Source organism: Plecotus auritus (assembly GCF_963455305.1).
Source record: "Plecotus auritus genome assembly, chromosome: 4".
Classification (NCBI taxonomy): domain Eukaryota; kingdom Metazoa; phylum Chordata; class Mammalia; order Chiroptera; family Vespertilionidae; genus Plecotus; species Plecotus auritus.
In genome coordinates this window covers 39,159,576-39,171,682 of record NC_137775.1, presented here as the reverse complement: position 1 = coordinate 39,171,682, position 12,107 = coordinate 39,159,576, and the positions used below count along the sequence as shown (strand labels likewise).

At 43.0% G+C, this 12,107-nt stretch overlaps 1 protein-coding gene across 2 annotated transcripts in view; it reads left to right on the top strand.

Moving 5' to 3' along the window:
- CDC40 (cell division cycle 40) overlaps positions 1 to 12,107 on the top strand; it is a 51,970-nt gene that overhangs the window by 21,002 nt on the left and 18,861 nt on the right. For both annotated transcript variants that reach the window (XM_080664093.1, XM_080664094.1), the window contains exons 4-8: positions 3,418 to 3,498; positions 4,460 to 4,599; positions 6,433 to 6,529; positions 9,327 to 9,466; positions 11,534 to 11,608. In XM_080664093.1, coding sequence (XP_080520219.1) covers positions 3,418 to 3,498; positions 4,460 to 4,599; positions 6,433 to 6,529; positions 9,327 to 9,466; positions 11,534 to 11,608 — 533 coding nt within the window. The remainder of the gene's footprint in view (positions 1 to 3,417; positions 3,499 to 4,459; positions 4,600 to 6,432; positions 6,530 to 9,326; positions 9,467 to 11,533; positions 11,609 to 12,107) is intronic.

The window sequence follows — 12,107 nt, the reverse complement described above, 5'->3', positions numbered from 1 at the left end:
ATTATAGATAATAGAATTTTTTAAAGTTCTAAACAAATTTTTCTGTCCTATGTACTATTAACTTCCATTATTATAAGACAGGACCAAAAAAAGTTCAGGAACGATATGTTTCCAGTGATATTATATAATACCAGTTACTTTCATTAAAAAGCAATACAAACAAATTTTAGACATTTAAGAGAAAAGAAAAAAATACACTTATAATCCCACTATCTATAAAAGCCTAAGCAACCATTACGACCAAACGACTGGTCAACCAGTCTCTATGATGCGCACTGACCACCAGGGGGCAGACACTCAACACAGGAGCTGCCCGCTGGTGGTCAGTGCACTCCCACAGCCAACCTCCTGCGGTTCCTCTCCCCCCCCACCAGCCAGCCAAACTTCCACTGCCCCTCTTCCCCCTCCCCCTCCCTGCCCATCTAACCAACCTCCCATGGCCTCTCCCCCAACCCAGCCAACCTCTCGCAGTTTCTCCCCACAGCTGGCAGGCCCCCTGATAGCCTTCGATCACTGGCCTGGCCAAGGGACCCCACCTGTGCACAAATTCATGCACCGGGCCTCCAGTACTAAAATACCTCCTTTCAGCATTGTGATATTTATCACTCCAAGTCTTTTTTCATGTTTATATTTGTACTAGAGGCCCGGTGCATGAAATTCGTGCACGGGGGGGGGCGGGGAGTGTTTCCCTCAGCCCAGCCTGCACCCTCACCAATCTGGGACATCCCTCTGACAATCCAGGACTGCTGGCTCCCAACCACTCGCCTGCCTGCCAGCCTGATCGCCCCTTAATCACTCCCCTGCCAGCCTGATCGATGCCTAACTGCTTTCCTGCCAGCCCGATTGCCCCTAACTGCCCTCCCCTGCCGGACTGGTCACCCCTAACTGCCCTCCCCTGCCAGCCTGGTCGTCCCTAGCTGCCCTCCCTTGCCAGCCTGGTCGCCCCCAACTGCCCTCCCCTGCAGGCCTGGTCACCCCTAACTGTCCTCCCCTGTGGGCCTGGTCGCCCTCAGCTGCCCTCCCCTGCTGGTCTAGTCACCCCTAACTTCCCTCCCTTGCCAGCCTGGTCACCCCTAACTGCCCTCCCCAGCAGGCCTGGTTCCCCCTAACTGCCCTCCCCTGCAGGCCTGGTCGCCCCCAACTGCTCTCCCCTGCAGGCCTGGTTGCCTCCAACTGCCCTCCCCTGCAGGCCTTGTCCCCCCCAACTGCCCTCCCCTGCAGGGCTGGGTTCCCCCTAACTACCCCACCCCTGCCGGCCTGATCGCCCCAAATGCCCCCCCTACCACAGCTAACACAGGAAGCACCAGGGATTGCCTTTCCCTCTGCCTCCTACTTTATCCCTGCAAACATAGCACAATACCATTTATATAAACATAAATTTCCTTCAAGACATTCTAAATAAGTTTTTATGATTGAGATGGGGATTTTTAAACTTAGGGTATGTTGTTTAAATTTTATATAAGCCTTATCTAGTCTCATTTTAAAAAATACATCATTTACAGAACACTATTCTGTACATCAAAGAGATCTTACCTAATAATAGACAAACATGTAAATTGACCATACCTCAGCTGCACCCACAGCCAATCAGAGTGAGTATGCAAATTAACCCAACAAAGATGGCAGGTTAGTTTGCATATGCAGTCACGAGTGGCCGGGAGGGGCGGGATGCCTGCTATGAGGGGGAGGGAGAGGAGGAGGGAGCTACAGGAGTGGTACTCCTGACAGAAGCGAGGACTTGCCAGCTCCTGGGCAGGCCGGGAGCGGGGACTTGCCGGCTCCTGGGCAACTGGGAGTGAAGCCAGGGGAAGGAAGGCCTATTCTTACATGAATATCATGCAACGGGCCTCTAGTGAATGATAAAATAACTCATGGGATTTGAACCTGTGATTTCACAGATTCTATTCTGTAGCTGCTTTTCTGCCATCAAGCTCTCTCCTCCGGATAAGAACATATTTTAAATACTGAAAAAAATATATGCATATGAGCTAATAGCCAGGTGGTTGGTTCTATACTAATCATATCATGAGGGTGAGTTGGGCACTTACATCCTTAGCTTGTTTGAAAAGTATGTTTGATAACAAATCCTTTTCTGTTTCCCAAAAGATTTGTTCTTTTTAATCTTTTAGCTGGGAAATTTTAAATGTTAACTATAGTCACTAAGATGTGCCCTTAAAAAAAAAATAGGCTGGCCCAGCTGGTGTGGCTCAGTGGTTGAGCATTGACCTATGAACCAGGAGGTCACGGTTCAATTCCCAGTCAGAGCACATTCCTGGGTTGCGGACTCAATCCCCAGTGTGGGGTGTGTAGGAGGCAGCCTATCAAGGATTCTCTCTCATCATTGGTGTTTCTATCTCACTTTCCTTCTCCCTTCCTCTCTGAAATCAATAAAAAAATATTTTTTAAAAATAGTCTGTTACTATTATGTATTTCATGATTGTTCACATGGGTTGTAAACCATAGACTAATTAATGATCTAGCTCTCCTTTGTGAACATGCTAGATTATTATTAAAACTGATCTTACCAAACATTTATTATACTAGCATCCCTACTGAAAAATAACTGATTTGAGTAAATACAGACTTTTTTCCCTTAAGTTTCTGTAAGCTACTGAAGACCACATTTATATGTAGTCTTTTATTTATACTCTGTTTCTAGTTGAAGGAGCGTATTCATATGCTAGTTGATATCCTTACTTCTCTTACCAAGGAAATATAAATAATGATTTATAAAGTAGACATGTATTATTTTAAAACTGAGAAGGCAGACTGTCTTTACTGAGATGGGATTTTCAAAATAATAGCTAGATTTTATGTAGTTCATCTTACCCTATTTTTTAATTATTCAGTAGTTTATATAATTTGATAAACTAAGCCATGTATTATCTGTTTACCAAAAAGAAAGAGTTTCTAAACTTCTGAATAATTTTTATTGATTTTTATTGATTGGAGAGAGAGAGAAACATCTACCGACTACCTTCTACACGGGGATTGAGCCCAAAACCTGGGCATGTGCCCCAACTGGGCATCAAACTGGTGACCTCCCAGTGCATGGGATGATGCTCAACCAACTGAATCATACAGGCCACATTGATATATGTATAATTTTAAGCTTTTCCAAAATTTAAGACTACAATTGGATATTTTGGATGAAAGGTATCTTAATAATAAAATAATGTCAGTGTGCTAGCTTCATCCCATAAGATACTTCTTACTCTGCTGAAGTCATTCATGGTCCAGCCTGATATTAATTGTTCTGAATAGAAACAAAGCTCTGGAAAGAAGGATTGATACTCTTAAGTAGAGTATTTTTGACATCTGGGGAAGAGAATGTGAAATGAGTATATTTGTATAGAATTAAAATGAATTGCAAATGGCTAAGAATGAAGTCAGTAATATCTGCTTTTTTCCTTTCAGGTTATGCGTTGGACCCTTCATTAGATAATCAAGTAACTACTAAATATATTGGTTCTGTAGAAGAAGCTGAAAAAAATCAAGGTAATTTATTTGAAATTATTTATACCTATAATTACTGTGTGGCAGATTGACTTTAGACAATAGGAATAAAACTAGTATTTTATTTAGCTGTTGATTTTTTTTTAAGTTGAGACAGTAGTGTTGCAGTTTAGAACTATTACAGTTTTACAGCTTTGCAACCTTGTAGGGAAGATAGTTGTACCTATTTGGGGAAGTTGTTATGAGTATGTGGCACATTGCCAACCTTGTAGAAATTATTCAGTAAATTATAATTAATGCATAGCTGATTTTATCAGTTTATTTCTCAACACTAATGTCAAGCTACATTTTAATAGCCGAAAAAATTTCATATTGCATGCCTGTGGAGATTATCTTTGAAGGGTTGCTTTGAATGTTGAGTTTTTGTTTTTTAATATATTTGCATGTGCCCTTGACCAGAATCAAACCCAGGTCCCTTCAGTCCAAAGACCAGCTAGGGCTGAATGTTGAGTTTTTTAATGTGTTTTAAAATACATGTTTGTGCTCATATTCATTTTGTTATTCTAAGGCAAAGTGTCATATTCTAAATGCTAATTTGAACAAAGCTCATCAGCTCATTGGAACTTTTTCCATAAAAGGCTCATTACAAAACAGAATATAGCAAGATTAACTTGCTGAATTTCTTTCAGACAGTGGTAAAATCCACTGATGTAGGTCTATGATTCATTAAAAGGATTGTGTACATAGCTGGTCTTTTTTTTTACATATATTAGAATTTGCAGATATTACAGTGTTAGAAAATTTCTTTGCCCAGAACATTGAATCCCTTTTAGTACTACTTGACACATTTATATATTTGTATATCCAGCACATTTATATAGATTTTATTTTGTGTTTTTTAATAGATTTTTTTGTCACATGAATAATATAAAGTAAAATTATATATATGCCACTATTTCTTTAGAAAAATCTGTATTTGTGATGTCTATTTTTTTAAATATAGGTTTAACTGTGTTTGAAACTGGTCAGAAGAAAATAGAAAAGAGGAAAAAGTTCAAAGAAAATGATGCATCTAACATTGATGGTTTCCTGGGACCATGGGCAAAATATGTGGATGAAAAAGATGTAGCCAAACCTTCAGAAGTAAGCTTTGATGTTTTTCATTGTCAATTCAGGTGTATGCTATATTGCTATGGAGGATACCTATATTAATAAATGAGGTTTCCTTAGAGAACCAGATGACTTTTTAAAATTCTCTGCCTTACTTAATTGAGAAAATACAGTAAGATTTGTTTTTCTTTAGAATATTTTTACTTACATTTTTCTGACTTATTTTCTTCCATACTTTTTTATTGTAATTTAATATTGAACAGTTTTTAATAAAAAACACCTTGATAATGCTATTATGCTGCCATGGTAGCTGTTCTTCTGATACTAGATATTCAGGTAGTAACTAAAGAATCAGCCTTTCTATAATTTTAGAATTGACGTAGGTTTTACTTATTTATTTAAAATTTTTAACAAAGTAACATATCTATATTGTGTGTTTTTTTAATTGTACTGTGAAGTAAAGCTATAGACTCCTACCCTGTTCCTCCCTACCTCCTAATTTCACTGTCTCTCTGAGTCAGTCACTGTTCTAGGTCTGAGGTATATAGCAGTGGACAGGATCAAGAAAGTCCTATCCTCATGAAATTTATATTCTAGCTGTATCTCACATCCAATAACATGCATATAGTTATCCTATGTAATAAAAGCCTAATATGCTAAGTGTCCAGTCATTCAACCAATCAAAGCGTAATATGCTAATGATATGCTAAGGCCACTCAACCACTCGCTATGACGTGCACTGACCACCACGGCAGACATTCCGACTGGTAGGTTAGTTTGCTGCTGGGATCCAGCTGATCAGGATTGAGTGAGACAGGCCTGACATGCCCTGGAGCCCTCCCGCGGTCCCTCCCTGGCTGACCAACTTCCTGCGTCCCTCCCCGGCCCTGATTGTGCACCAGTGGGATTCCTCAGCCTGGCCTGAACCCTCTCACAATCTGGGCTTAGGGTTCCTTCCCCCTCACGCCCGAGTGCACCGATTTTGTGCACCGGGCCTCTAGTATTATATTAATACTAGTGACCCGGCGCGTGACATCACATGAGACCCGGGACCCCGGGGCTCCTTGATGGATCGCCCCAAAGAGATAGGCCGGAGCCAGGAGTCCAGCCTCTGCAATGTGCGGAGCCACAGGAACCCCAGGCCTCACCATGCAGAGCAGCCCCCGGACCTCGCCTCCGCACCACGCACGCAGCGTCAAGTCCCCGCCCACCCACGGCGCCTCGTCGCACACACAGCCCTGCCCACCCACGCGCGCTTGCTGTGCATGCAGCCTCCTTGTGACGGTGTGAGGGCATCACAGATTGGGGGCGTGACGACCACCTAGGCTGTTATTAGTATAGATAACTCAATAACATACATATGCTACTATTTTTTATTTTAGACACCATCTGTCGACTTTGTTATTGTAGATAAAGATTTTCTACTACCCCATTTTCATTCCACTGCTTCTTCCATAAAAGTTGTGTCACAAATCTATTGACATTGCTTATATTCTTATGACTGTGTAAATGCTGTTTACTGAAGAACAACATTGTGCACTAAAATTCAGCTTCCTGTCTGGTATTAGACTTTTTAATTGCCTTGTCCTTCCTCTTGCATAATTAACATAATATGTTAAATTTATTTTTAGGTATTTTAGGATGGGTTTTGTATAAAATGAGTTTAAAATCATTAACCTAGTACCCATTATGTATTTAATATCATTTTGTAATCTGTTGAAGAGTAGAGATTGTTATCCTAGGAGACATACTTAAAGCTATTGATTCAGCAAAAAGTGGACCTCATTATAAAGAATTTATAACCTTCTTTGGCCATGATAGGGTTCTAGGACATCTATTTTAAAGTTGACTCCTTATTTTCCTTAGGAAGAACAAAAAGAATTGGATGAAATCACAGCAAAGAGGCAGAAAAAAGGCAAACTGGAGGACGAGAAGCCTGGGGAGGAAAAGACAGTCTTACATGGTAATGTATTTTTTATGCTTCTTCATGTTTATGATAAACTTTCAGATATTTCCTCTGTTCTTTGTTCATATAATATCCATTGCCCTTATTAATCAGCTGCTACATTCATTATATTAAGAATTATATTGGATATTTTGCATCCCCCCCCAAAATTACAACTTTTTTTATGTTTTAATAGATGAGAAGAAATAGCATGATTAATGATAGTCACAGATAATATTTTTAGTGCTAATGAGTTTTAAAAATGATAAGAAATCTGAATGGTCTACATGTTTTTTTCTTAAGATAAAGTTGACTCTTCAGTAGTGCCTCAGTCATTTTAACCTTTTGTTTTTAAACCAAATCATATGTTCTCCAGGTCTACTCACAGTTACTAAGTTATACTTTAAAAGAATAAACTCTGTTTTCATGTGAACAGATTGGAGATTAAGACTCTCATACTCATTTTGATTTGTGGGAGGAAATGCATATACACCAAAATAAATTATAAATATTCTAGAAAGTACCTGGTTCATTAATAATTAGTTATATTTTTAAAGTATGTAGTATTAGTACTAATAGTATTGATTATTCTAATTTTATATCACATATCAATATTTAGGTTTGATAAAGCGTTCTTTGGTTTCTCAAAGCTCCAGTTTTTATCCCCAAGGAGTTCATTTAGCACTGTGGTCCTGCAGCCACAATAACAATAACAGTCAACGTTTATTTAGTACTTACTCTGTGCCAGGCATGCTACCAAATGCTTTATATACACTCTGTCTTTTAATTCCCACAAGTGAATTTATTGTAAAGTCTGTGTTGAAAGTAGAAAAGAGAATGGAAAAGGAATGTAGAAGGGCATAAGAGGGAAGGCAGGGAAAAATGATAGCTGGTATTTTTTTTGTTTGTTTTAACTTCCTTGTTACTCTGCTTTGCTTCTGATTCTTTGTCAGTGACACACATGGCCCAAGTATTGTTTTTCCTTGCCTCGCTATAATCATACTGCAGTGAAGTCTTTTTTATATATATTACTAAAATCTGTAACTGAATAAAAGAAGTATTGATCTTATTCTCTGGGTATTTAGGAATTCCAAAATACTACCTCTAATCCTATCTAATAAAAGAGTAATATGCAAATTAACCCTCACTCTGCTACACCCACAAGCCACGCCCACCAGCCACGCCCACCAGCCAATCAGGATCGAATATGCAAATAAACCCAACCAAGATGGCTACGGCCACTGAGAGCAGGAGGGAGGCTTGGGTTTCCCCGGCAATGGAGGAAGCCAAGCTTTCTGCCTGCCCTTGCCGGCCTAGGCCTCCACTCAAGGCTACAAAGTTTCAATGATAGAAGATACATAAACCCAAACAGATATGGCGGCAGCCACGGAGCTGGAAAGAGCAGAAGGCTAGGGTTGCCCCCAGTGATGGAGGAAGCCAAGCTTTCCACACACCCTGGCCGGCCCAGGCCTCTGCTTAAGGCTACAAAGTTTCAATTATAGAAGATACATAAATCCCCCCAAAAAAGGCTGCCGCCCCGGGAACAAGCAGAAGGCTTGACTCCGCTCCAGGCTACAAAGTTTCAATTGTAGAAGATAAATAAACCCAATACCAGGGCCTCTGCTTGGGTCGCCAGGGGGCGTGGCCAGCCTACAAACCACCACAGGCCCCTCGCCCAGGCCACCTCACGCCCCAAGGGAACCCCCACCCTGATCTGGGACACCCTTCAGGGCAAACCAGCTGGCCGCCACCCGGGCACCAGGCCTCTATCCTATCTAATAAAAGAGTAATATGCAGATTGACCATCACTCCAACACACAAGATGGCTGCGCCCATGTGGTCAAAGATCCTGCCGCCATGTGGACACAAGATGGCCACCACAAGATGGCCAGCAAGGGAGGGCAGTTGTGGGCGATCAGGCCAGCAGGGGAGGGCAGTTGGGAGGGACCAGGCCTTAAAGGGAGGGCAGTTGTGGGCGATCAGGCCAGCAGGGGAGGGCAGTTAGGGGTGACCAAGCCGGCAGGGGAGGGCAGTTGGGGGCGATCAAGCCTGCAGGGGAGGGCAGTTAGGGGTGACCAAGCCGGCAGGGGAGAGCAGTTGGGGGCGACCAGGCCTGCAGGGAAAGGCAGTTAGGAGGGACCCAGGCCTGCAGGGGAGAGCAGTTAGGGGTGACCAGGCCTGCAGGAGAGGGCAGTTAGGGGTGACCAGGCTGGCAGGGGAGAGCAGTTGGGGGCAACCAGGCCTGCAGGGAAAGGCAGTTAGGAGGGACCCAGGCCTGCAGGGGAGAGCAGTTAGGGGTGACCAGGTCTGCAGGGGAGGGCAGTTAGGGATGACCAGGCTGGCAGGGGAGGGCAGTTAGGGGTGACCAGGCTGGCAGGGGAGCAGTTAGGCATCAATCAGGCTGGCAGGGGAGTGGTTAGGGGGTGATCAGGCTGGCAGGCAGAAGCGGTTAGGAGCAATCAGGAAGGTATGCAGGTGAGCAGTTGGGAGCCAGCAGTCCTGGATTGTGAGGCCCAGTGGGATCGGGCCTAAACGGGCAGTCGGACATTCCTCGAGGGGTCCCAGATTGGAGAGGGTGCAGGCTGGGCTGAGGGACACACACACCCCCGTGCACGAATTTCATGCACCGGGCCTCTAATTATAAATAATAGCAATGATTGCAGCTAGTCTTGGTCTTACATCAGAGTATTATTATCTAAACCTTAATGTGGAATAATATCTTTATAAATAAGATGGTCATTATCATTTTAAGGATATAGATTTCATGGCTATGGCTTTTATTTGTTCATTGCTTTCTTTTGCCTTCTTATTTCAGTTAAAGAAATGTATGACTATCAAGGCAGGTCCTATCTTCACATACCTCAGGATGTTGGTGTTAATCTGCGGTCATCTGTGCCACCTGAGAAGTGTTATCTCCCCAAAAAACAAATTCATGTGTGGTCCGGACACACAAAGGTAAGCAAATTGGTTGTTTTTGTTTCTTGTAATGTACAGTAGTGAAGCCAACATGAAGTTTCAGCTATTGATGTGGAATATTCACTATTTCTGGTAAAGATGTAGGAAAGTCAAAATAGAGCAGGGAAGTCAAATTGAAGAGAAATCTACTAGTAAGTTAGGCTTTGGAGGTACCCACATGTATCAGTCACAAGTGATGACTCAGTCTTCAAGGTCATCTGGATTGGCCATGACATAAGAATTTGTGATTCGGTGTCCTATCCCCTTATGGTAGCCCTGGACTTTCCCTCCAAGTTCCTGCCACAATTTGCTTCCTCTTGGGCACCAAGTCAGTGAGTAATGGGCTTGTACTAGCATCAGAGCCTCAGTCCTTTTGCTTTAGCTCTTGAGTTTATCCCCCTTCGAAGAAGATTCGATGTTCTCTAGTTTATAAACTACTAGAGGCCTGGTGCACGAAATTAGTGCACGGGGGTGTGTGTCCCTCAGCCCAGCCTGCACCCTCTCCAATCTGGGACCCCTCGAGGGATGTCCGACTGCCCGTTTAAGCCCGATCACAGTGAGATTGGGCCTAAACGGGCAGTTGGACATCCCTCTCACAATCCAGGACTGCTGGCTCCCAACTGCTCACCTGCCTGCCTTCCTGATTGCCCCTAACTGCTTTTGCCTGCCAGCCTGATCACCCCCTAACCACTCCCCTGCCAGCCTGATTGATGCCTAACTGCTCCCCTGCCAGCTTGTTTTCCCCTAACTGCCCTCCTTTGCAGGCCTGGTCACCCCTAACTGCCCTCCCTGCAGGCCTTGTCCCCCACAACTGCCCTCCCCTACAGGCTTGATCGCCCCCAACTGCCCTCCCCTGCAGGCCTGGTCCCTCCCAACTGCCATCCCCTGCTGGCCATCTTGTGGTGGCCATCTTGTGTCCACATGGCGGCAGGATCTTTGACCACATGGGGGCAGCCATCTTGTGTGTTGGAGTGATGGTCAATCTGCATATTACTCTTTTATTAGATAGGATAGAGGCCTGGTGCCCGGGTCGGGGCCAGCTGGTTTGCCCTGAAGGGTGTCCTGGATCAGGGTGGGGGTTCCCTTGGGGCATGGGGCGGCCTAGGTGAGGGGCCTGTGGTGGTTTGTAGGCTGGCCACGCCCCCTGGCAACCCAAGCAGAGGCCCTGATATCTGGGGTTTATTTATCTTCTACAATTGAAACTTTGTAGCCTGGAGTGGAGCCAAGCCTTCTGCTTGCTCCCTGGCAGCAGCCATTTTTTATTTTTTTTGGATTTATATATCTTCTATAATTGAAACTTTGTAGCCTTAAGCAGAGGCCTGGGCCGGCCAGGGTGTGTGGAAAGCTTGGCTTCCTCCATCGCCTGGGGCAACGGTAGCCTCCTGCTCTTTCCAGCTCCATGGCTGCCGCCATTTCTGTTTGGGTTTATGTACCTTCTATCATTGAAACTTTGTAGCCTTGAGTGGAGGCCTAGGCCGGCAAGGGCAGGTGGAAAGCTTGGCTTCCTCCATTGCCGGGGAAACCCAAGCCTCCCTCCTGCTCTCTGTGGCCATAGCCATATTGGTTGGGTTTATTTGCATATTCGATCCTGATTGGCTGGTGGGCGTGGCTTGGTGGGTGTAGCGGAGTGATGGTTAATTTGCATATTACTCTTTTATTAGATAGGATGATATTTAAACTAATGAAGAGACAAGATACTTAAAAACTTTAAATGTTGATAATCTTTGTCATCTGTGCTATTTTAAGTACCAATTTATGGCTGTTAGCAAAGAGTAAAGTTACTGAATGAAAGAAGGGAGAGGAGTGGGGGTATTAGTAACTTGATTGACTAAGAATTCCCTGAGATGAGGAAGTCAATATTAAAGATTAAAAAAAACAAATCTTTAGAAGTTTAGTGTCAGTAAGGGCTGCTCTTGGAATACTAATGAAGCTTATTCTGGGTGTATAATTTTTGGAATGAAGAAAAATAGTAAGTTTAAGTTGCTTAAACATATACTGTCCTTTCCTTGTATAATTTCAGCTGATTTTAGAATGCTTCTGATTGATAACTGTAATACCTTTTCGTAGGGTGTCAGTGCTGTCAGATTGTTTCCTCTCTCGGGCCATTTATTGCTATCTTGTTCCATGGACTGTAAAATTAAGGTGAGTTTTCAGCAACAGTAGGAGTGCTACAAAACTAGTGCTTTGGTTAAATCTGTTTGGTTAATTATAAGTAAATTTGGGTTTGTTAGGTGATCAGAGGCTAATTATTTTCTCTTAGGCCCTGTGAATGCAGCAGTTTATGAACTGCTTCCAAACATGTTGATTCACATATGGCTCTGTGGTCCAGTTGGCTAGGCTCTTTTTTAAGCTTAGATAACTGATTAGAATGTAATCAATCACTTTGGCTTTAGACACATAAATGCTTAATCATTAACAATGCATTTTTATATAGAGATTTTTGTATTTGTAACGGAGTTCATTTGTTCCTCAGAACCTTATGAGGTAAAAAGGACACAAGATAGAAATCCTATTTCTAAAGAGTAAATAACATGATTCATCTTTTTTGTTATCAGTGCTAGTAGACACCAAGTAGCCGGAATGCTCCTAGACTCTTCTCCCATTTTTTTGTAAAATCCCTGTGCTATTTTATTTATTTAAT